The 23,818-nt window shown below is 44.3% G+C and overlaps 1 protein-coding gene across 7 annotated transcripts in view; it reads left to right on the forward strand.

Annotated features, from left to right (window-relative positions):
* Positions 1-23,818, forward strand: part of pard3aa (par-3 family cell polarity regulator alpha, a) — a 946,605-nt gene that overhangs the window by 640,464 nt on the left and 282,323 nt on the right. For 5 of the 7 annotated variants that reach the window (XM_078425377.1, XM_078425422.1, XM_078425395.1 and 2 more), the window contains 2 exons: positions 14,033-14,181; positions 19,867-19,914. In XM_078425377.1, coding sequence (XP_078281503.1) covers positions 14,033-14,181; positions 19,867-19,914 — 197 coding nt within the window. The remainder of the gene's footprint in view (positions 1-14,032; positions 14,182-19,866; positions 19,915-23,818) is intronic. The other 2 variants (XM_078425385.1, XM_078425406.1) reach the window with 2 other exon arrangements.

The following is a 23,818-nucleotide window of genomic DNA, read 5'->3' on the forward strand; positions in this document are numbered from 1 at the left end:
TCCTTTTTCTGCAGATGGGCTGGTTTACACCGAAGATAGACACAAAGTGCTGGAGTAACTCAGTGGGACAGGCAGCATCTCTGGATAGAAGGAATGGGTGCCGTTTCGAGAAGGGTCTAGGCCCGAAACCTCACCCATTCCTTCTATCCAGAGATGCTGTCTGGCCTGCTGAGTTACTCCAGCGTTTTGTGTCGATCTTCGGTGTAAACCAGCATCTGCAGTTCCTTCCAACACATACAGTCTGAACCTTTATTGATTCTGAGACTCTTTAAAGTGGCCAAGGAACTATGAGCATAATGTGACATTTAGACACCCAAGTTGTTTCTTAATCTTGTCCGATGAATACAAATCTTACAATTATTCTATTATCGGTGTAAACCAGCACCTGCAGTTTCTTCCTACATATTCCTTTTTCTGCCACTGATTTCAGCGGGTTCCCGGTCCCACCAACCGATGGGCCTTTAGATGGGTTTGTGGTCCCATCAACCGATGAGCCTTTGGGCAGGTTCCTGGTCCCACCAACCGATGGGCCTTTAGATGGGTTTGTGGTCCCACCAACCGATGAGCCTTTGGGTGGGTTCATAGTCCCACCAACCGATGAGCCTTTAGATGGGTTTGTGGTCCCACCAACCGATGAGCCTTTAGATGGGTTTGTGGTCCCATCAACCGATGGGCCTTTGGATGTGTTTGTGGTCCCATCAACCGATGGGCCTTTGGGTGGGTTTGTGGTCCCACCAACCGATGGGCCTTTAGATGGGTTCGTAGTCCCACCAACCGATGGGCCTTTAGATGGGTTTGTGGTCCCACCAACCGATGGGCCTTTAGATGGGTTCGTAGTCCCACCAACCGATGGACCTTTAGATGGGTTTGTGGTCCCACCAACCGATGGGCCTTTAGATGGGTTTGTGGTCCCACCAACCGATGGGCCTTTAGATGGGTTTGTGGTCCCACCAACCGATGGGCCTTTAGATGGGTTTGTGGTCCCACCAACCGATGAGCCTTTGGGCGGGTTCCCGGTCCCACCAACCGATGAGCCTTTGGGCGGGTTCCCGGTCCTGCTGACCGTGAGCTTTCGGGTGGACTCCGACCAGCCTTCAGGTCCCGTTCCCAGTCCTGCCTGAGACGGGCTAGCTAGGCCTTCCGCGCGAGTCCTCCTCTGCCATCTGGCCGCGACGGGCCAGCCAGGCCTCTCTTGAATACTGCTCAAGCTCTGCTCATTTCCACAATCTATCACAACTCTGCATCGCAGGAGCTTTGATGTTTGAACTCCTAAAGCAAGGAATTTGCTTGACACACATGATTAGCAATAAATTGCACTGCCTTCCCCACTTTGAAGAAGACCTGTGCAAACAGTGTTCACGGTTATCAACAGATATTACTTCTTCAGCTCGAGTGGTTTCCTTAATTGTTTTGACCTCCTTAATCGTGTACGCATTTCTGATATTGAGGAGCAGGCAACGTCTTGATTTGCTGGTAGTATTCTGTGACTCTTGAACACAAATTGACTCTTGAATAATATTTGACTTTTTAATCTGTATGTGGAATCATCGTTGTACATCAGTTCATATTCTTCAGCTATGCTTCTTACTGTTATCTTTCGATTCTGCTGCAATTTCCAAAAGGGAATCAGTGGCGCAGCAGTAGAGTTGCTGCCTTACAGCGCCAGAGACCTGGGTTCGATCCTGACTACAGGTGCTGTCTGTATGTAGTTTGTACGTTCTCCCCGTGACCTGCGTGGGTTTTCTCCGAGAACTTCGGCTTCCTCCCATACTCCAAAGACGTACAGGTTCATAGGTTAATTGGCTTGGTATATATGTGAAAATTGTCCCTAGTGTGTAGATAGTGTTAATGTGCGGGTATTGCTGGTCGGCACGGACTCGATGGGCCGAAGGGCCTGTTTCCACACTGTACCTCTAAACTAAACTAAACTATTGCTTTTGGACTGCAGATTTGGACTACTCATTGCCATTTCCCACACATGCTTACTGTTCTAATGACTCTAACATTTTCATGCATTCAAAATTACATTGCACAAAATTCTAATGCTAAATAAAGATCCAACTCAATTTCTTCAGTGTTATGTTCTGTTGATCCAGATGTTTAACCTCTTAGCAATTGAATGCACATTACTGAGCAATGGGAGGCGATTTAATATGCTTTCGACTTATAATCATGGAATCATTGGAATGCCAAATCACCCTTTGCCACGGTCCTAGTGATGTCTTAGCTAGTATTGCCCTATCTTTGGTTGTTGCCCCTTTATTGTAGGATAGCATTAGTTAATTTAGTTCATTGTCACGTGTACTGAGGTACAGTGAAAAGCTTTTGTTGCATGCAATCCAGTCAGTGGATAGATAATACATGATTACAGTCGAGCCATTTACAGTGTAGATATACATGATAAGGGAATAACGTTTAGGGCAAGGTAAAGCCAGCAAAGCCCAATCAGGGATAGTCTGAGGGTCAACAATGAGGTAGATAGTAGTTCAGGACTGCTCTCTGGTTGTGGTTGACTGATAACAGCTGGGAAGAAACTGCCCCCGAACCTGGAGGTGTGCGTTTTCACACTTCTGTACCTTTCGGCCGATGGGAGAGGGGAGAAGAGGGAGTGGCCAGGGTGCGACTCGTCCTTGATTATGCTGCTGGCCTTGCCGAGGCAGCGTGAGGTATAAATGGAGTCAATGGAAGGGAGGTTGGTTTGTGTAACTCAGCAGGACAGGCAGCATCTCTGGAGCGTCCACAATTTGCTGCAATTTAGAAACATAGAAACATAGAAAATAGGTGCAGGGGGAGGCCATTTGGCCCTTTCGAGCCAGCACCGCCATTCATTGTGATCATGGTTGATCATCCATAATCAGTAACTTGTGCTTGCCTTCTCCCCATACCCCTTGATTCCACTAGCCCCTAGAGCTCTATCTAACTCTCTCTTTCAAATTCATCCAGTGAATTTCTTGCGGTCTTGGATGGAGCTGTTCCCAAACCAAGCTGCGAAACATCCCGATAAAATGCTTTCTTATGGTGCACCTGTAGAATCTGGACATTGATGGCTGGCATAGGATGCATTGGTCTGACCCTCTTCTTAGTTGCCCACTCCATGTTAGTTGCAATCCTACATGCCACATCAAATGTTGTGGTCTTTCGTGCCCAACAGTTTCAGCTGAAAGCTTTTGTGTTTGAGGCCGTAAAAAAAATCTCTCACTGAAAGCACAATCCAAAACTTCATAGTTATAGTGTTTGTCGGCACTGGGCCTGCACTCACTGGAGTTTCGAAGAATGAGGGGGGATCTCATTGAAGAAACACAGAATCGTGAAAGGCTTGGATGGAGTGGATGTGGAGAGGATGTTTCCACTAGTGGAAGAGCCTAGGACTCGAGGTCAAAGCCTCAGAAATAAAAGGACGGTCTTTTAGGAAGGAGATGATGAGAGATTTCTTTAATCAGAGAGTGGTGAATCTGTGGAATTCTTTGCCACAGAAGGCTGTGGAGGCCAAGTCAATGGATATTTTTAACGCAGAGTTAGATAGATTCTTGATTAGAACAGGTGTCAGAGGTTATGGGGAGAAGGCAGGAGAATGGGGTTGGGAGGGAGAGATAGATCAGCCATGATTGAATGGAGGAGTAGACTTGATGGGCCGAATGGCCTAATTCTACTCCTATCACTTATGACCTTATAATTCCTTGATGGGTATTTTGAATGCAATGACACTTATCATTGACATATTCTCCCAACTCTGATTGCAGATAGGTATTCCTCACTGTCTCAAAAGATCCGATCTTGCAAACGCGAGAATACTTCTGAAAATTAAATATTCTCAGCCTTGCGGTGACATTGTCTCCCTTGCCTTAATTGGCTTTAGAAACACGATGCAGCTGGCTGCTCCCTTCAGGCTAACACTTTGATGCGGCTTTGGTCTGCTTTGATCGGACCATAGGGTCCTGCACATTATGGCCGTATCCCGTCTGTGGTCTTGAGCCTGCTTTAACGTACTATACTATGCTCTACTATAATATGTGTCTCTGAGGATCCTTCAGTGCTTCTACTCTGGGGCTGTAGAGAGCATCCTGTCCGGCTACATCACAGTCTGGTTTGGGAACAGCTCTGCCCAGGACAGGAAGGCCCTGCAGAGAGTAGTGCGTTCGGCAGAACGCACCATGGGAACTACACTCGCCCCCCTGCAGGACCTATACATCAGGAGGTGCAGATCCATAGCAAGTAAGATTATGAGGGACCCCTACCACCCCAGTAACGGACTGTTCCAGCTGCTACGGTCAGGCAAACGCCTCCGCTGTCACGCTGTGAAAACGGAGAGGATGAGACGGAGTTTCTTCCCACAGGCCATCAGGACTGTCAACTTTTATAACTCCAGGGACTAAATTTTGTCTTCTCTATATTAACTTTATTAACTTTATTTATATGCTGTAACTGTAATTCTTTTTTGTGCACAATCCGCAGGCATTGCCACTTTCATTTCACTGCACATCGTGTATGTGTATGTGACAAATAAACTTGACTTGACTTGACTTGGGCTTTTCCTTCTGTCATTTTCACTCATTTTGCAAAGTAAACTCGGGCACTTAAAAAAAAAACTCTCCATGATTTCTGGTGACGATTAAAAAGGCGAACACCGCTGGGACTTGATACATTCAAAGGCTTGGGTAGAGTGGATGGGGAGAGGATGTTTCCACTAGTGGGAGAGTCTGGGACCAGAGGTCATAGCCTCAGAATTAAAGGACGTTCCTTTGGGAAGGAGATGAGGGGAAATTTCTTTAGTCAGAGGGTGGTGAATCTGTGGAATTCTTTGCCACAGAAGGCTGTGGAGGCCAAGTCGGTGGATATATTTAAGGCGGAGATGGAAAGATTCTTGACCAGTATGGGTGTCAGGGGTTATGGGAAGAAGGCAGGAGAATGGGGTGGGGAGTGAAAGATAGTTCAGCCATGATTGAATGGCGGAGTAGACTTGATGGGCCGAATGGCCTAATTCTGCTCCCATTATTTATGACCTTATGACATTCTCCACACTGGGGCCTTGACAGAGAATACCTGCCATCATTCCTTTGTTCAAGAAGTGCAATAGCGACAAAAGAAGAAATTAAAGACCGATCAGTGGTATGGAAATGATTGGAGAGAAGTCTTCTGGATAGGCTTTACTCACCCTTTTGAAGAGAATGGGCTAATTAGGGACAGTCGGCATGTCAATAATACATTATTTGTCACATCTGCACCTGCACAGTGAAATTCTTTCTGTATATCTTACACAAGTGGGCGCCATTATTGGTGCCATTATTCAATGTCCAATGTACAGTCGGCCTGGCCCGTGCACTCGATGTACTGGAGCAGTTCCTGCCAACTGACATCCCTCTCCTCTCCTCTCCTCGCCCGGCCATCTTTGTGTCCCGGGGGCGCCTCCTGCAGCCGACCTGTAGGTGCTGGAGGCATTGCCCCGGCCCGGTTCATCCTCCTCCCGTTCCTTGCCCCTTGCGCCCAAATTCTCCAGTTCCCCCCCCGGTTACGCCGTCTGCCGAGCCTTCGGGTGGGTTCCCGATCCCTTCGAGGTCTTCGGGCGATGTCCCACCGACCGCGAGCCTCCGGGCGGACCCCATCGAACCTTCGGGTGGGTTCCCGGTCCCACCAGAGACCGCGGCGGGTGAGCCGGGCCTACCGGACGGGTCCTCCTCCGAGCCTGTCCTACTTGCCGGGTGCGTCCCGGCCCACATGGCTTTGTACACGGCAGCTCATGCCTTACGAACTTGATCGAGTTGTGTGAGGAGGTGACAAAGCTGATCAATCAGGTGGTTGATCTTGTCAAAATGGATTTTGGTCAGGCATTAGCCCAATGCTCCCCTTGATAGTGTCATCCAGAATATTAAGACGCATGGGGTTCACAGCGATGTGGTCGTATGGAGTCAGAACGGACTTACTGATAGAAGACGTGTAAGAAAATAACTGCAGATGCTGGTACAAATCGAAGGTATTTATTCACAAAATGCTGGAGTAACTCAGCAGGTCAGGCAGCATCTCAGGAGAGAAGGAATGGGCGACGTTTCGGGTCGAGACCCTTCTTCAGACTGTGTTGGAAGGGCCCTAGTTACACCTTTTGGTACCTACCAGTGCTGATGTTACTATATCAGCTATATGATTCCATACTATATATATATATATATACTTCCATAACCATATACAAAAGCAGCAAATATATTATTTATATTTACAGAAGCTTCCAAACGTAAAATTCACTGACTGTTCAATTCTCAACCATCCTCACTGTGCAGCCACATATCTATAACTAAAATCTATAATCTATAATCAGTCTGAAGAAGGGTCTCGACCCAAAACGGCACCCATTCCTTCTCTCCACAGATGCTGCCTGTCCCGCTGAGTTACTCCAGCATCTTGGGTCTATTTTTGATTTAAACCAGCATCTGCAGTTCCTTCCTACACATGGGTCAAACCTGTTTGGCTCCATTTAGGCTGTCAGTTCTGTCTTGTAAAATTGCTTCATGCATTAAGCCTCAATGCCTTTAGTTTCAGCTTTTTATCATCTTTCCTTTGTATTGACTCATGTCCCCTGATGCATTGTTGCCATTAAACTCTGCCCCTTCCTGTTCCACTCTGCGTATCATTAACAAATAGTAGCTTTGTGCTAAGGATGTTCTTTGATCCATTTAAATCTATCAAATTTTCCCCTCATTTTATTATTTTTTTGAAGCTCTGTGTATGGCCCAAATTATCCCATTTACCGGGAAATGAGCTCTTGCAGAATAACTTGCTCTTCGTTTCATTCTGGTGCCACTGTCTTATCGATTTGACAGAGAATCAATTCAAACCAAGTTAGAGCCCACGTAATATGATTTCAAACAAAAGTATTGAGGATGATTAAAAAGCTGATCTTTGCACTGGAGAACCAGGGGAACAATCAGCTTGAGTTCCTGTCCCTGATTACTAACCAACAAGGTAAACTTATATATCAAATACACACAGAGTGATTGTTATAAAGATAGAGACAAAAAGTTGAGTCTGAAGAAGGGTCTCAACCCAAAACGTCACCCATTCCTTCTCTCCAGAGATGCTGTCTGTCCCACTGAGTTACTCCAGCTTTTTGTGTCTATCTTCTGTTTAAACCAGCATCTACAGTTCAATAGACAATAGACAATAGGTGCAGGAGGAGGCCATTCGGCCCTTCGAGGCAGCACCGCCATTCAATGTGATCATGGCTGATCATTCTCAATCAGTACCCCGTTCCTGCCTTCTCCCCATACCCTCTGACTCCGCTATCCTTAAGAGCTCTATCTAGCTCTCTCTTGAAAGCATTCAGAGAATTGGCCTCCACTGCCTTCTGAGGCAGATAATTCCACAGATTCACAACTCTCTGGCTAAAAAAGTTTTTCCTCATCTCAGTTCTAAATGGCCTACCCCTTATTCTTAAACTGTGTCCCCTTGTTCTGAACTCCCCCAACATTGGGAACATGTTTCCTGCCTCTAACGTGTCCAACCCCTTAACAATCTTATACGTTTCGATAAGATCCCCTCTCATCCTTCTAAATCCCAGTGTATACAAGCCTAGTCGCTCCAGTCTTTCAACATATGACAGTCCCGCCATTCCGGGAATTAACCTAGTAAACCTACGCTGCATGCCCTCAATAGCAAGAGTATCCTTCCTCAAATTTGGAGACCAAAACTGCACACAGTACTCCAGGTGCGGACTCACTAGGGCCCTGTACAACTGCAGAAGGACCTCTTTGCTCCTATACTCAACTCCTCTTGTTATGAAGGCCAACATTCCATTGGCTTTCTACACTGCCTGCTATACCTGCATGCTTCCTTTCAGTGACTGATGCACTTCCTTTTTACACATTGTTATAAGGATGCCTCCTTTTGCGTTATACACATTTTTTTCCTTTAAGTTACCAAAATCCTGACAGCAAGCTTGAGGTCTTCTGGATACAGGGGGGGAAATCGGTAAAAGGGATTGAATCTATTTTTGACTCCGTCTCAAATCGTAGAATGGTTACAGCACAGAATGCGGCCACTATACTGGCTCAACATGAGAGCACACATCTAGTTTCAGCAACCAGCGCCTTCTCTGTACTGCTGCAATATTTTCATCACGACGGGCGGCATGGTGGTGCAGCGGTAGAGTTGCTGCCTCACAACGCTTGCAGACCCAGGTTCGATCCCGACTACGGGTGCTGTCTGTACGGAGTTTGTACGTTCTTACCGTGACCTGCGTGGTTTTCTCCGAGATCTTCGGCTTCCTCCCACACTTCAAAGACATGGGTTAATTGGCTTGGTGTAAATGTAAATTGTCCCTAGTGTGTGTAGGGTAGTGTTAGTGGTAGTGTTGCTGGTGGGTGCGGACTCGGTGGGCCGAAGGGCCTGTATCTCTAAACTAAACTAAACTTATCCAACTGCCTCCTTTGTAGGCCTCAATGAAACATGGCTTCAGCCATCAATTAAAGTTCAACCATTAGCTCAAGAAGTTGGCTTTCTTCTCACATGACTCTTAAAGCCCTGTCCCCGTCCCCCCCCCCCCCATCCGGACCAAACTCAGATCCTGGGGGGACAGGGCTTTCTCCATCGCTGCTCCCACCCTCTGGAACTCACTACCTCAAACCGTCAGAGACTCCTCCTCACTCACCACATTCAAAACATCACTGAAGACTCACCTGTTCAACACTGCCTTCAACCACTGACCGTCGCTTCACCTTATTCTTCCTTTTCTGTTCGTTTATTTATTTATTTTTATGTTTTATCTAATATGTAAAGCGTCTTTGAGTTTCTAGAAAAGCGCTATACAAATGTAATGTATTATTACTATTATTATTATTATTATTATTATTATTAATTTCCATTCCCTTTATTTTGTTACTTTGTGCTTTTGTCTTTGATCTCTCCAACTCTAACCTTCCGATATTCGCTCTGTCCACAAGCTCTTCATTTTATGTACTTAGTAAAATCTCCCCTTGGCCTTCTCTCTGGAGAAAACATTCCTAGCCCCACGGTGTCCTTCATCCCATGAAGCATTTGTGGGCGGCACGGTAGCGCAGCGGTAGAGTTGCTGCTTTACAGCGAATGCAGCGCCGGAGACTCAGGTTCGATCCTGACTACGGGTGCTGCACTGTAAGGAGTTTGTACGTTCTCCCCGTGACCTGCGTGGGTTTTCTCCGAGATCTTCGGTTTCCTCCCACACTCCAAAGACGTACAGGTATGTAGGTTAATTGGCTGGGTAAATGTAAAAAAAAAAAAAAAATTGTCCCTAGTGGGTGTAGGATAGTGTTAATGTACGGGGATCGCTGGGCGGCACGGACTTGGAGGGCCGAAAAGGCCTGTTTCCGGCTGTATATATATGATATGATGATGATTCTTTTTTGGACCTAATCGCATGCTGCTACATCCTTCTAATAACGTGATGATCAGAATATAACACAATACTTCAGGATTCAGGATATCTTTATTTGTCATCCAAAAAACAAGTTTTGTGGACGAAATTTCACCACCCACAGTCCAACAATAAAAGCAATAAAATAAGCAAATTACACAACCCCAACCAACACAAAAAAAAGAAACATCCATCACAGTGAGTCTCCTCCAGTCCCCTCCTCACTGTGATGGAAGGCCACAATGTCTTTTCCCTTCCCCTGCCGTCTTCTCCCGCGGTCAGGCTGTTGTGGTTGCAGGCCGCGCAGGACGGTGAAATGTCACCCACAGTCCAACAATAAGAGCAATAAAATAAATAAAATAAAATAAAATAAGCAATCGAGTAGGAAGGAACTGCAGATGCTGATTTAAACCGAATATAGACACAAAAAGCTGGAATAACTGAGCGGGTCAGACAGCGTCTCTGGAGGAAAGGAATTGGTGACGTTTCTGATCGAGACCCTGAAATGTCACCTATTACTTTGCTCCAGAGATACTGTCTGACCCACTGAGTTACTCCAGCTTTTTGTGCCTATCTTCTTTTTGTGTAATACTTCAATTGAGACTGGCTTAATGTTTCATAAAAGTCCCAATTTCCCTGCTTCTGCAAGCCTCCTGTGCTCAAGCTGAAAATTGTATGTGTCTGTTTCATTTGCGTTCTTAACCTGTCCTTTCACTTTCAACAATTTGTTTACACACGCCTCCTGGTTCGTTTGACCCTCCACTGCTTTCAGAAGTGTTCCTTTATTCCTATCCTCTCATGCTTTCACGTTAAACTTCGCCGACCATGTGCCGGCTCGTTCCATCGGCTTATTTATATTCTCTTCACAGTTCACAGCTCGGCCATGTTTTGTGTTATCTGCAAATTTAGAAGTGGTGGCTTGAATCTTCGAAGTCAACATCAAAAGAAAAGCAGTGGCCCTGAATCAATCCCAGTGGAATGTCTCTGTTTATCGTTCTCTGATTTGGAAAATAATCATTCATCAGCCAAATTCATATCCATCCATGTTCTCAATGCCTTTCATTCCATGTGCTTCAAATATCCCGATGCCTGTTTTAGTCATAGAGGTCATAGTCATGGAGCATGGAAAAAGGCCCCTTGGCCCAACTTGCCCGCACCGGCCAGCTATACTAGTCCCACCTGCCCTTGTTTGGCTTATGTCCCTCCAAACCTGTCCCATCCATTTACCTGTCTAACTGTTTCTTAAATGATGGGATAGTCCCTGTCTCAACGACCTCCTCCTCTGGCAGCTTGTTCCACACACCCATCACCCTATGTGTGAAAAAGTTACCCCTCAGATTCTTCTTAAATCTTCACCTTAAACCTATGTCTTCTGGTCAAGAGACTCTGTGCATCTACCCGATCTATTCCTCTCATGATTTTATACACCTCTATAAGATCACCCCTCATCCTCCTGCACTACACACGAAATAGGGTCACTGTCTACTCAACCTCTCCTTATCGCTCAGACCCACTAGCCCGGGCAACATCCTTGTAAATCTTCACTGCACTCTTTCCAGCTTGACAACATCGTTCCTATAACACGGTGCCCAGAACTGAACACAGTACTCTAAATGCGGCCTCATCAACGTCTTATACAACTCCAAAATGACCTCCCAACTTCGATACTCGATATTCTGACTGCTGAGGGCCAGATTGCCAATGTGTTTTGTGGCACCTTATCAAGAAACCTTCCAGCTGTTCATGTTTACCATATAAAACTGCATTACCCTCATCAACTCTATATGTTACCTCATTAAATGGTTCCATGAGATGTCCTTAAGAAATCTGTGCTGGCTCACCTAGAGGCTCAAAGGGACCTCTAAAACTTCTCCTAGATCAATATTTCTAACATTTCTACCACTATTGAGATCAAACTGACTGCCTTTTCTTACTCTTTTCTTTTGAACAAAGCACTAACATTTGCTTTGTCCCCAGTCCTCCGGGCTTCATATCCAAAGAGCATTGGAAGATTGTGATCATTGCCTCTGCAATTTCCTCCCATGCTTCCTTCAAAGTGCTCCAATGCTTCCCACGTGATCCTGGTGACCTACATGTTTTTAAATTCTGCTCATTTTTACGTATACTTCCGTGCCATCAATTTTTAATCTCTCTGGTGTCTCGGTATCTCTTCCTTCACTATTTCATTGGAAGCACTCGCTTCCTTGATGAAAACAGATTTAGTACCTTAACATTTCCCTCAACGTCCGTGTCAAATTTCCATTTTGGTCCTGAGTCGGTCGGCACCACGTATTCTCCTTATTTATTTATGTGCCGATAGAACGCTCCTGGATTCCCATTTAGGTTGGCAGCTCCTTTTGACTCTCATTTTAATTTTCACTTCCCCTCCGCACCCTCTGCAATTAGCCTGGTTCTCTCTGGTGTTTTTTTAAAAATCTCTCACTTAAATGCACGCCTCTTTCTTTTGCTTTATCTTTCTCAGTTTCTTTCATCATCCATTGAACTCTGAATTTGTCTGCTCTTTCTTTGCCCCCCCCCCCCATGGAATGTGCTTCAATGGCACCTGAACTATCTCTTCCCTCGTGGCTGTTCATTGTCCTGTTAAAGTTTATCTCCACTTATAATCGCTGTGTACCTAATTGTGGACTAATTATCCCTAGAGTCGATAGCTTTCCACATCAACTGCTTGAACAAAGTCCTTGTACGTTTGGATATGTTTTTAACCAGAGGTTAACTACTGAACATGTCATAAGGTCATAAGGTCATAAGTGATAGGCCATTCGGCCCATCAAACTACTCCACCATTCAATCATGGCTGATCTATCTCTCCCTCCTAACACCATTCACCTGCCTTCTCCTCATAAGTTCTGACACCTGTACTAATCAACAATCTATCTATCTCTACCTTAAAAATATCCACTGTCTTGGCCTCCACAGCCTCCTGTGTCAAGAATTTATTTGTTAAAATTCTAGTACTTGATAGAGGTTTCTCATGGTGCATTTGTAAAGTTATCTAATCATATCCACAATTAGATAAACCTGTTCAGATCAAAAGTCTATTTACCCCCATTGTGTTCTGTGCAAGGTTTTGTAAGCATGTAAAAATGATCATCATTTTAATATTGATGCATTTCATTTCAGGCTTGGAGTATTACTTAGAAGTGAAAAGAAAACATGTATTGATTTCTCATTTGCCCTTTACTATCATGTTTTATGTATCAGAGTTATAACTACCACATGATTTGGAACCAGATATTCTTTATAAACATCTCCCTCCTTAATACGTGGAGTTGTATGGTAATTAAAGGAATGGGGGGGTCGCCTGAAGCACTTTGTATTTATTATACTGCTAGGAAGAGAATTCAAGATATCATTCGAATGGTGGGAGTTTTATACATATTTCAGACAATTGATTATATGAACATAAAGCCCATTTCTTTCACAGAACGTGTAATCAACCAAATCATGTCCTATCACACTCAATTAATCAGTTGATGGGAAATTCTGCATAAATACTTGCTAGTCACTAAGATAACTGAGCAGTTCGCCACAGTATTACACATCCTCACAATTCAATGTTGCTTTCCTCAAATTTCTTTCTCCACTTCAACCAGCTTATGTTCGTCCTGAAAAGACGGACAGCTGTCTTTCTTTTCTGTGTGTCCCTTTTGTCCGACCCCTTTTGTGCATTCGGTTTCGTAAACCCTTGACTCCCACCATCCAAACGTGTACAAGGAAGGAGCGGCCATTCATGGTTGTGAGCCCCTCGAACCGAACAATGGGAGTCGCCATTAATTTATTGCGTTTGTTGTTGAACGACTGTTCTGCGGTTGATTTAATTCTTCAAGTTTATATCTACTCGGGTAGAGTTCTTTTCCCAAAAGGTCAGCATCGGAAGAGAGCCGTTGCATTTTGCAGGACATCTTCATTTAACGTGCAGTGACAGGATATTCTATGATTGGCATCACAAGTGATCACACACAAATTCAAAGGCAGCAGGTCACTTTTCCTGCAAGGAGTGAAAATGACATTTTCAACACTCGTTTGTGCCAGTGTAAGCACAGGGGTTTGCCCCATTAAATCTGCTCCACACAGCTTTGATACTGATGAGCAGCTTTGGCATTTTTTAGATTTAGATTTCCATTTTAGATTTAGAGATACAGCGCGGAAACAGGCCCTTCGGCCCACCGAGTCCGCGCCGCCCAGCGATCCCCGCACATTAACACTATCCTACACACACTAGGGAATTTTTTTACATTTACCCAGTCAATTAACCTACATACCTGCACGTCTTTGGAGTGTGGGAGGAAACCGAAGATCTCGGAGAAAACCCACGCAGGTCACGGGGAGAACGTACAAACTCCGTACAGACGGCGCCCGTAGCCAGGATCGAACCTGAGTCTCCGGCGCTGCATTCACTGTAAGGCAGCAACTCTACCGCTGCGCCACCGTGCCGCCCTTGTACCTTAATACGTTGTCCCTTTCTGAGCCAACTTAAGCACAATGTAAATTTTTTAAAAACTCGGCCAGGGCCGGGCCACTCAGGACTACGGCCTCCCTGCTCCTGTTCTCGTGAATACAGTGTTAAGAGTTATCATACTGATTCATTGTTTGTTGTCTTTTTTAAAAGGGAATTGTCCTTTTCTGTTTCTCTAGTGTTTTAAATCCAGACGTCGACCCTGCCATTGCCTTTCAGCGAGAGGGATTTGGACGTCAAAGCATGTCTGAAAAACGTACTAAGCAGTTTGGAGATGCTAATCAGCTGGACCTTGTTAAAACACGGAAATCTAAGAGCATGGATTTAGGTAGAAATCACTGTATTTTACATCTATGCAATTACAATTTTTTGTTTGATAACAGCTCACCGCTTTGAACGACAGATTGGTAAATATATCTTTATGCTGTTGAGTTGCGGGGAGACAAGGTTACTTGATCATAAATAAGAAATATGTAATAATTTACCAATTTTATGAGCATTTTCTGATCATCAGCTGAAGAGGATTCAGGTAGATTTTCTCTGTGGGTTCATTAAGATTGTGCAGTGATGTTACCTTGTTAACCCTGTCAGGGGTTTTCATTGTCAGCAGTGACATAATACCAAGGCACAAATGCCAGTCGGTGTTGCAGCCCGTTAAGCAGGTTTCAGATCGATTTTCTCACAATTGCGCCAGCCCATTATTGGCATGGAATGGAATACTTTATTGTCACATGTGGCAAGGCACAGTGAAATTCTTTGCTTGCATACCCAAGGTGTGCAAATAGTCGCCACGTAAAGGGCGCTGACAAAGTAACAAAGTACGCCGGCTCCTCCTTTGATCTCCCCCTCCCCGCTCCCCCACGCCGGGTCCTCCATTGTCCATTGTTCTTCCCCCTCCCACCCACCTGAATCCATGCTGCACATATTCCACAATGTGGGTTTGGGAGGGTGGGGGGTGGGCGGTGGTGGGGCAGCTGTGGGCCACGCTGATGTCAACCCATTTCACACAGCAGGAGCATCTGCATCATGGCCCTGTGAGTCTTACATCTGCTAATTCTGCTCTTGTCGTTTGCCTAGTAAACCGGAAACAATGTGCTCACCAGTGAAAGAATCCAGGAACTTGAACTGGGAGAGTCTCGGGCGAGAGGCCATCGCCTCAGAGTTAAAGGACGTTCCTTTAGGAAGGAGATGAGGAGGAATTTATTTAGTCAGAGGGTGGTGAATCTGTGGAATTCTTTGCCGCAGAAGGCTGTGGAGGCCAAGTCAATGGATATCTTTAAGGCAGAGGTAGATAGATTCTTGATTAGTGCGGGTGTCAGGGCATTTTGGGGAGAAGACAGGAGAATGGAGTTAGGAGGGAGAGATAGATCAGCCATGATTGAATGGTGGAGTGGACTTGATGGGCCGAATGGCCTAATTCTGCTTCTATCACTTATGATCTTATGACTTGCAGGATGTTCACTTGGAGTAGGAGCAGTGAAAGTCGCATCTTCTTTTGCATTATTACTTTGCGTTCCAGGTGGAGATTTGATGCCTGTTACTTAACTAACATTCCCCAGTCCATCATTGCCAGCTCACACGGTTTGATTTATTTGCATTCGAGACCCTAATCTCAAAATCAACTCTCTCACCCTCCATCTTAATGAAGATTTTTATCCTGCAGTTGGTAGTTATTCCCCAAAGAGCTTTGCGCAACAAGGTTCTTTTATTAATCCTTCCTCAATGCACAGTAGCTGGGCCTACGACGGCTCATTCTCTTGTTGTTCTTCAGATTGTTGGTCTAAAAATACATCACAATCGCACTCCAGAAATTCCTCCCTTGCAGAGCCATTGCTAATTTGGTTTAATGTACAATGTTTCTGTAGATGTACATATACAAAGTCGTCCAATGATTACATTTGCACAGTTAGTGCATGCGTCTCCTATTTACTGCTTAATGCCATCCACAAAATTACCACTATAGTTTAGGGTCTGCATCCAACACTCCCACCTGCACCCTCCGCTCTGCTGCTGCCAATCTCCTATCCCCCCACATCCGGACCAAACTCAGATCCTGGGGGGACAGGGCTTTCTCCATCGCTGCTCCCACCCTATGGAACTCACTACCCCAAACCGTTAGAGACTCCTCCACACTCACCACATTCAAAACATCACTGAAGTCTCACCTGTTCAGTACTGCCTTCAACCACTGAAGGTCACCTCACCTTCTGTCTCCTTTCTCTGTTCGTTTACTTATTTACTTATTTATCTATTTATTCATTTCCCTATGTTCTCTAAATCTCTGTAAAGCGTCTTTGAGTATATGAAAAGCGCTATATAAATAAAATGCATTATTATTATTATTATTAAGATTCTTTTCCATAGTTCCACTCACAGAGATTCTACACCAGGGTTCTTGAAGCTAGTATCTTTCTTTTTTCTTGATTTCCTTTTTTTTTTTTTAAAGACCAATTCCACTCCACTCCCTTTCTCTGTTCAGCAACCCTTCAAGTACCCTCAACGTTCAGTTTCCATCCCTGGTCACACAGCGGTTGGCTTCCTCTAATGGCAACCACATCACATCCATTTATATATCTGTTTGCGCAGTTCATTCATCTGCCTTACTGCGAATACTTAATGCCAAAGATACTAGAGGAACAAGGTAGACCACTCGACCCTAAAAACCGTAGTACGTCACGGCGCCATTTTAGTAGGCAGAAACTTGCAGAAACATTTACAAAGGAAAATAACAAAAATCTGTGAATTGATGGATGAGATATATTCTGCATTTTTATGGTATCATCACACATACTGTTCCCCCAAAATACTGATTACACTGCGAGAGGCACAATGGATGGCGGTTTTTCCTACTAAAATGGCGGACATTACGCTCCTTTGCGTACTACACTTCAGTATAGGCGATTTCAACAGAGTGGTCCATCTTGTTCCTCTGGTATCTTTGTTTAATGCATCAATATACACTGCCTTTGGACTAGCCCCATGAATATCCTGAGTGATTTGAATGCTATCTTGTTAAATGACCCTGTTCACCTCATGCTACCATCTCTATTTTCTCCACATTTTAGATTATTAAGGGATTGGAGAAGCTAGAGGCAGGAAACATGTCCCCAATGTTGGGGGAGTCCCGAACCAGGGGCCACAGTTTAAGAATAAGGGGTAGGCCATTTAGAACGGAGATGAGGAAACACTTTTTCATTCAGAGAGTTGTAAATCTGTGGAACTCTCTGCCTCAAAAGGCAGTGGAGGCCAATTACCCAGATGCTTTCAAGAGAGAGTTAGATAGAGCTCTTAAAGATAGCGGAGTCAAGGGATATGCGGAGAAGGCAGGAACGGGGTACTGATTGTGGATGATCAGCCGTGCTCTCGGTGAATGGCGGTACTGGCTCGAAGGGCCAAATGGCCTTCTCCTGCACCTATTGTCTAGTGCCTATTATCACTTTTGCCTTTTAGTTCCCTCCATTTTGCTTCCATGCTTCCGTGGTATGCTCATCCTCAGTCTCACTGCTCAGGTTCCCAAACCTCTACTATTCTCGCTTAAATTTACCCCCCAGAACACTTGCAAGTAGCCCTTGAGAGCATTCGTTCTGGTCTTGCCCGCGTGTATATTCTAAACCATCCCCTGTCCTGCTTTGTGCATCTTGACATGGGAGAAATGGCTGACTACAACATTAGGTTCAGTTTGAATAACATTCGATGGGGGGGGGCCACAGTTGAAAAAAATAATAACCTTGGGTAATAAATTGGACTGATGGTTGAATGAATGTGATGTATAATCTTTGCAAATTTGTAGACTAATAGGGACGATTTGTTCTCTTTATTAAGCGATGCAGGCTCAAAATGGCATAAATAAATTAATCTCACTGCTACTTCCAGGCATTTACTCTCTCACTACACTTGAATGAACCAGGTTGGGAGAATTATAAAGAAAGACATCTTGTGCCCATTCACCTCAGCATCACCTGGCAACAGATGTTGGGGGTCATAGTGGAATGGGAGCTGTATCAAAAAATGTCCATTGAAATCACTACGTTTAAAGATTACATGCAAATATGGATTTGATCAGAGTGCTTTGAACAGTAGGAGTTCAGCTGGGAGTATTGTGGCTAAAACCGACTGAACAGATTGTGAATTGAATGGTACACTTGAGAATGTTTTGCTTGTTCCATTATGCTCATGTTTTGCTCGTAAGACTTGTTTGATACTTCAATCAACTCTGGAGAATTAGTGTACTAATTGAATGTTCCATTTCCAGTCTTTCCGGCCACCTTCTGATCTACCCAAGTTCTCTCACATCCCTTTTACCAATCCACCCACCCTCCCCCATCCCATGACGCAGTTTATTTTTCTCCTCCTGCATCTGGTCTGACTGCTTATCCGCCCACTCATGTGATCTACTGGGTATCCTCCCCCCTGCCCAACCTAATTCGTTCTACCTCTCTTATCCTTCCCTTATCTGGATTCACTCATCACCTTCCTTACTTATCAGATTCCTACATCTTCTCCCAGCTAACAATGATCTATTCTACATTTTCCTTGATCTCCGATCCCCTTTGTCCCGTTTCACACCTTGTGCTTCCTGATCTCTGTGTCTCCCTCTCCCCCTGACTCTCAGTCTGATGAAGGGTCTCGACCCAAAATGTCACCCATTCCTTCTATCCAGAGACGCTGAGTCCCTCCAGCATTTTGTGTCCATCTTCGGTTTAAACCAGCATCTGCAGTTCCTTCCTACACATTCCTTTTGCACATCTCTTTACACAGGCCAGTCTTGTATAGTAACTGGTTTGACTCGGAGCACAAATAATCACAGTTCCTTTCAAGTTTAATGCTTCTCAACTGGAATGAATCATTTCAGTAACTGATTAATGGGTATCCCACCCTTCTCTGGCCATCCGTACTTTATACAACTACTGCTCGGGGCTCATTGATATCCCTGCCACCTATCATCCAGTAAACCAATGTTCCACTTCAATGACTTAAATCCAAAAGCTGCTGAACAGCAGTGAAGAAGCGGTGCAAACTCAGACTTCTTGCTTTGCGGATGAGATATCAAATTGTTTACCTGGGGAGAAAATATTTGCAAAGAAATGCGCTTGAATAAACAAAGTTCCATCACTGTCCGGGCCTGTATATGACACTCGTCCCTCATCACTGAAACAGAATCTCTCATCTTTTGCTCCTTTGCCTGCCCGTGTGTGCATGCTGATTCGCGCCAACGTGCACTCCCGATCGTGTCGGCGATTTAAAACGACTCAATTTCAAATCTATTCAGGGGCATGAAAAACACTTCAAGTGATAGTTATTTGACTGGTGGTTGATATGCCTCCCAGCCTTCCTTTCCTTCCCAAGTCAGCACGTCAGTGGAGTTTTAATCAGTTCTGGTGATGAAGAGAAGGCGAGCCACTGATTAATCAGTTGATTCAAGTGCCCATCAGCACTTGAGGAGCCAGGTTAAGCAGTGCAGGAATCTGGCACAGGCTCAATCACACAGCCAAACTGAGATTATGTCGAATGAGATTTAATTCCAAGTAATAAGTGGTCTCAGATTTTCACAAATGGCTTTTGCAGATTCCTACCAAAATGAGTGGTGTCTTGTTGAGAATTCACGCATTCTTTGGGCCATGCAAAATTATTTTTTTCCAGTTGTTCCCCCCACCCCCCACCCCACCCCACCCCCCGTTGAATTATTTCAACTCTGTGGAAGGAGTGAAATGATAGACTGTTGATGTCAGTATTAAAACTACAGAGATCCGAGTGTGGCTTAAAGCTTTGCAAAATGCTCTAACTCGAAAGTAATGATTTTCACATTAAGCTTTAAAAAAAATCTACAAATAATGCACGATGAACAAACTCCTGAGAAAGGACAATTATAATCTATATGCCTGCTTGTCAAAGGATATGATCTGCATGTAATGTAACCTCTGAGATCTCTAACTTGGAATCTGGGGAACTGTAATCAAGCATGTGGAATGGGGATACTAACCTTATTAATTTTTGACCTTTTACCTTTTGGCAGTAGCTGATGAGACTAATCATGATTCCCTGGCTGAACAGATAACCCCAGGTAAGGATTGTCAATAACAACCCAGTTGCTGTGGCACTCTAGGAGATGTAGCGGGAACATGGTTACCCTGGCTACAGCAAACAGCCATTGAAATGCTCAAGTTGTGCGTTGTTTGTGTTTATCACCTTTGCTGCCTGCTATACGAGTTTGTTCGCACATACTGATTCTTCACTCATTTCACATAAATCATAGCCAAAGGGGGGGGGAGATTTCTTAAACTGCAAGTTGGTTCATTGATCTTGGAAGTTCAGGTAATTTAGATCTTTGCAGTTTTGTACGGTGATCAGTTCCATCAAACAACAATGCTCTTCCATTTGCCGAGTCATTTTATGGTTGACACCAAAATCAGTGGTGTAGTTTATAGTGAAGAAAATGTCCAAGGTGATAACAGGACCTGTTTAAACTGGGGGAAGTGGGCAAAGGAATGACTGATGATTGAATGGCGGAGTAGACTTGATGGGTCGAATGGCCCAATTCTTCTCCTATCACTTATGACCTTATGAGGGAATTTAACTCTGATAAGTGCAAAGTGGTGCATTGTGCGAAATTAAACCAGGCCAGGAAAAAACACAGTGGATGAACGGGCCTTGGAGAGTGTTATTGAATAGCAAAACCTTGGGGTATAAGTAGATAGTTTCCTGAAAGTGGTGATAGAGTAAGAATGATGAAGAAGGCGTGTGATCTACACGTGGATTTTTATCGGCAGTACAGAAGTTGGGACAATATGTTGGAGATGTACAAAATGTTACTGTGACTGCACTTAGAGTACTGTGTGCACTTCTAGTTGCCAAGCAATAAGAAGGATGTGATTAAAGGACGTTCTTTTAGGAAGGAGATGAGGAGAAATTTCTTTAGTCAGAGGGTGGTGAATCTGTGGAATTCTTTGGAGCCCAAGTCAGTGGATATTTTTAAGGCAGAGATAGATAGATTCTTGATTAGTACGGGTGTCAGAGGTTATGGGGAGAAGGCAGGAGAATGGGGTTAGGAGGGAGAGATAGATCAGCCGTGATTGAATGGCGGAGTAGACTTGATGGGCCGAATGGCCGGATTCTACTCCTATCACTTATGACTTTAGGATTAAACTAGACAGAGTGCAGAAAAGATTCACAGGAACGCTGCCTGCACTGAGAGCCATGAGTTATAATTAGTGACTAGGTACTTCTTAGACTGTCTTCCTTGAAACAAAGGAGGCTACATGGTGACCTAGCAGGATAAAGAGCCACAATCTACTCCAAGAGTAGGGGAGTCTAAAACTAGAGTGCATAGCTTTAAGCCGAGAGGGGAAAGATTTAAAGGGGATCTGAAGAGTGTTTTTTTTAAACGTAGAGGTGGTGGGTATATGGAGCGAGATGCCAGAGATACAATTACAATATTTAAGATTTTCAGGCAGGATCAGAGATAGAAAAGTTTTAGAGGCAAATGTGATTAGTGTAAATAGGCATCTTGATCAGCATTAATGAGTTCGGCTGTCAGGCTGTTTCGTTGATGTATAACTCTATGATAATAACATGTATAGGTAAAATTATAATGACCACTATATTTACTGTGAGACTATTATCAAAGTTACTACTTTATTCGTCCATTGGGCCGTAACACTGGCAGAAGCCTTGTTTAAGGCTGTAACCATAATTTATATCAAAGCAGTGCTTCTTAGAGTTATACAGCATGGAAATATGTCCTTTGACCTCTCTTCTCCATGCCAACCAAGTTGTCTATCTGAGATTCAATTTTGCCTTTGTTTGGCCCATACCCCTCTCAACCTTTTCTATCCTTGCACATGGCCAAATGAATTTTAACCATTGCAATTCTACTTGCCTTTACAGCTTCCTCTGGCAGCTCATTCCGTACACCCACCATCCTGGGTGTGAGAAGGTCCCTTTTAAACCTTTCTCCTCTCATCTTAAACCAATACCCTCTAGTTTTGGATTCCTCTACCCTGGGGGGAAAAGGGTTCCTCTGACTCTGACCATCCATCTTATGTATGCCACTCATGATTTTAGTCATGTAAAGTTGGTCCTCGACCTCCTACCTTCTCAGGGGGGACAAAAGTCCTGGATGGTACCTTAAATATATCTAATAAACACACTCACACTATCCTACACACTAGGGACAATTTACAATATTTAATTAATCTACAAACCTGCACGTCTTTGGAATGTGGGAGGAAACTGGAGCTCCCGGAGAAAACCCACATGGTCACGGGGAGAACGTACAAACTCCGCACAGACAGCACCCGTGGTCAGGATCGAACCCGGGTCCATCACGTTACCCACTTCTTCCAATATCTTGGGCTCTTCAGAGGCACCAGCTTCTTATGCGGCAACGTATCAAATGTCTTTTGGAAATAAACGTATACAATATTTATAGGTTCCCGTCTATAAACTCTTCCTGTCATATAGGGTCATAGAGTGATATAGTGTGGAAACAGGCCCTTCGATCCAACTTGCCCACACTGACCGACATGTCCCATCCACACTAGTCCCACCTGCGTTTGGCCCATATCCCTCCAAACCTGTCCTATCCATGTACCTGTCTAACTGCTTCTTAAATGATGGGATGGTCCCTGCCTCAACTACCTCCTCTGGCAGCATGCTCCATGCACCCACCACCCTTTGTGTGAAAAGGTTACCCCTCAGATTCCTATTAAATCTTTTCCCCATCACCTTGAACCTATGTCCTCTGGCCCTCGATTCACTGAGCAAGAGACTCTGTGCATCTACCCGATCTATTCCTCTCATGATTTTGTACACCTCTATAAGATCACCCCTCATCCTCTTGCGCTCCAAGGAATAGAATCCCAGCCTGCTCAACCTCTCCCTATAGCTCATTTGTCCATCTGGCCTATTATCCCAGGCCATATGCAAACTGAAGAATTTGAACAAATGTATCATTTCATAAGACCACGTTGATTAGATTTGATTACATGATTAGTTACTTGCCTCACTGCCTCATTCCTTAACAATGCTCTGATACCTTTCTTAATTATTCTGGTCACCTTCCAACCATGTCTCTGTAATAGCTATTAGATCGAATGCGTTTCTGCTGTCAGCTATCTATGTGCATTCATATAAAGACTATTAAGCTAAGCTTTTTTTTAAGCATTTTTTTTTTTTTACTAACTCTGGATATGCTCTTCTCCTGAATACTTTTAAAAATATTTTCTGCCCCGCACATTTTATGTAAGAGTTCCCTATTGAAGGGGCAGGAGAATAAAATAATGCAAACATACACTAATAGCATGAAATGGCATAAGGTGGGAGGTGGCTTTAATGGTGCATTTAGACCAGCACTGACTGTACCTCTTTGTGTTCTGAGGTTCTCATGTAATTGGCTACAGACAAGTCCAAGCACATGTGAGGCAAAAACTTGTGTGAATTTTCTATTTTTTTAATGTGCTGAATTGTGTTTTTAAAGATCTCTTTCAGTCCTTTCACCTTGGAATGTCCATATGTATGATCCAACCACTTTGCCCACAAACTCGAGTCAGAATCTTTATTTTAAGGTTACACTCCATTTATAGACAATAGACAATAGACAATAGGTGCAGGAGTAGGCCATTCAGCCCTTCGATCCATCACCGCCATTCAATGCGATCATGGCTGATCACTCTCAATCAGTACCCTGTTCCTGCCTTCTCCCCATACCCCCTCATGCCGCTATCCTTAAGAGCTCTATCCAGCTCTCTCTTGAAAGCATCCAACGAACTGGCCTCCACTGCCTTCTGAGGCAGAGAATTCCACACCTTCACCACTCTCTGACTGAAAAAGTTCTTCCTCATCTCCGTTCTAAATGGCCTACCCCTTATTCTTAAACTGTGGCCCCTTGTTCTGGACTCCCCCAACATTGGGAACATGTTTCCTGCCTCTAATGTGTCCAATCCCCTAAATATCTTATATGTTTCAAT

The sequence above is a fragment of the Rhinoraja longicauda genome, chromosome 2 (assembly GCF_053455715.1).
Source record: "Rhinoraja longicauda isolate Sanriku21f chromosome 2, sRhiLon1.1, whole genome shotgun sequence".
In the NCBI taxonomy this organism is placed as follows: domain Eukaryota; kingdom Metazoa; phylum Chordata; class Chondrichthyes; order Rajiformes; family Arhynchobatidae; genus Rhinoraja; species Rhinoraja longicauda.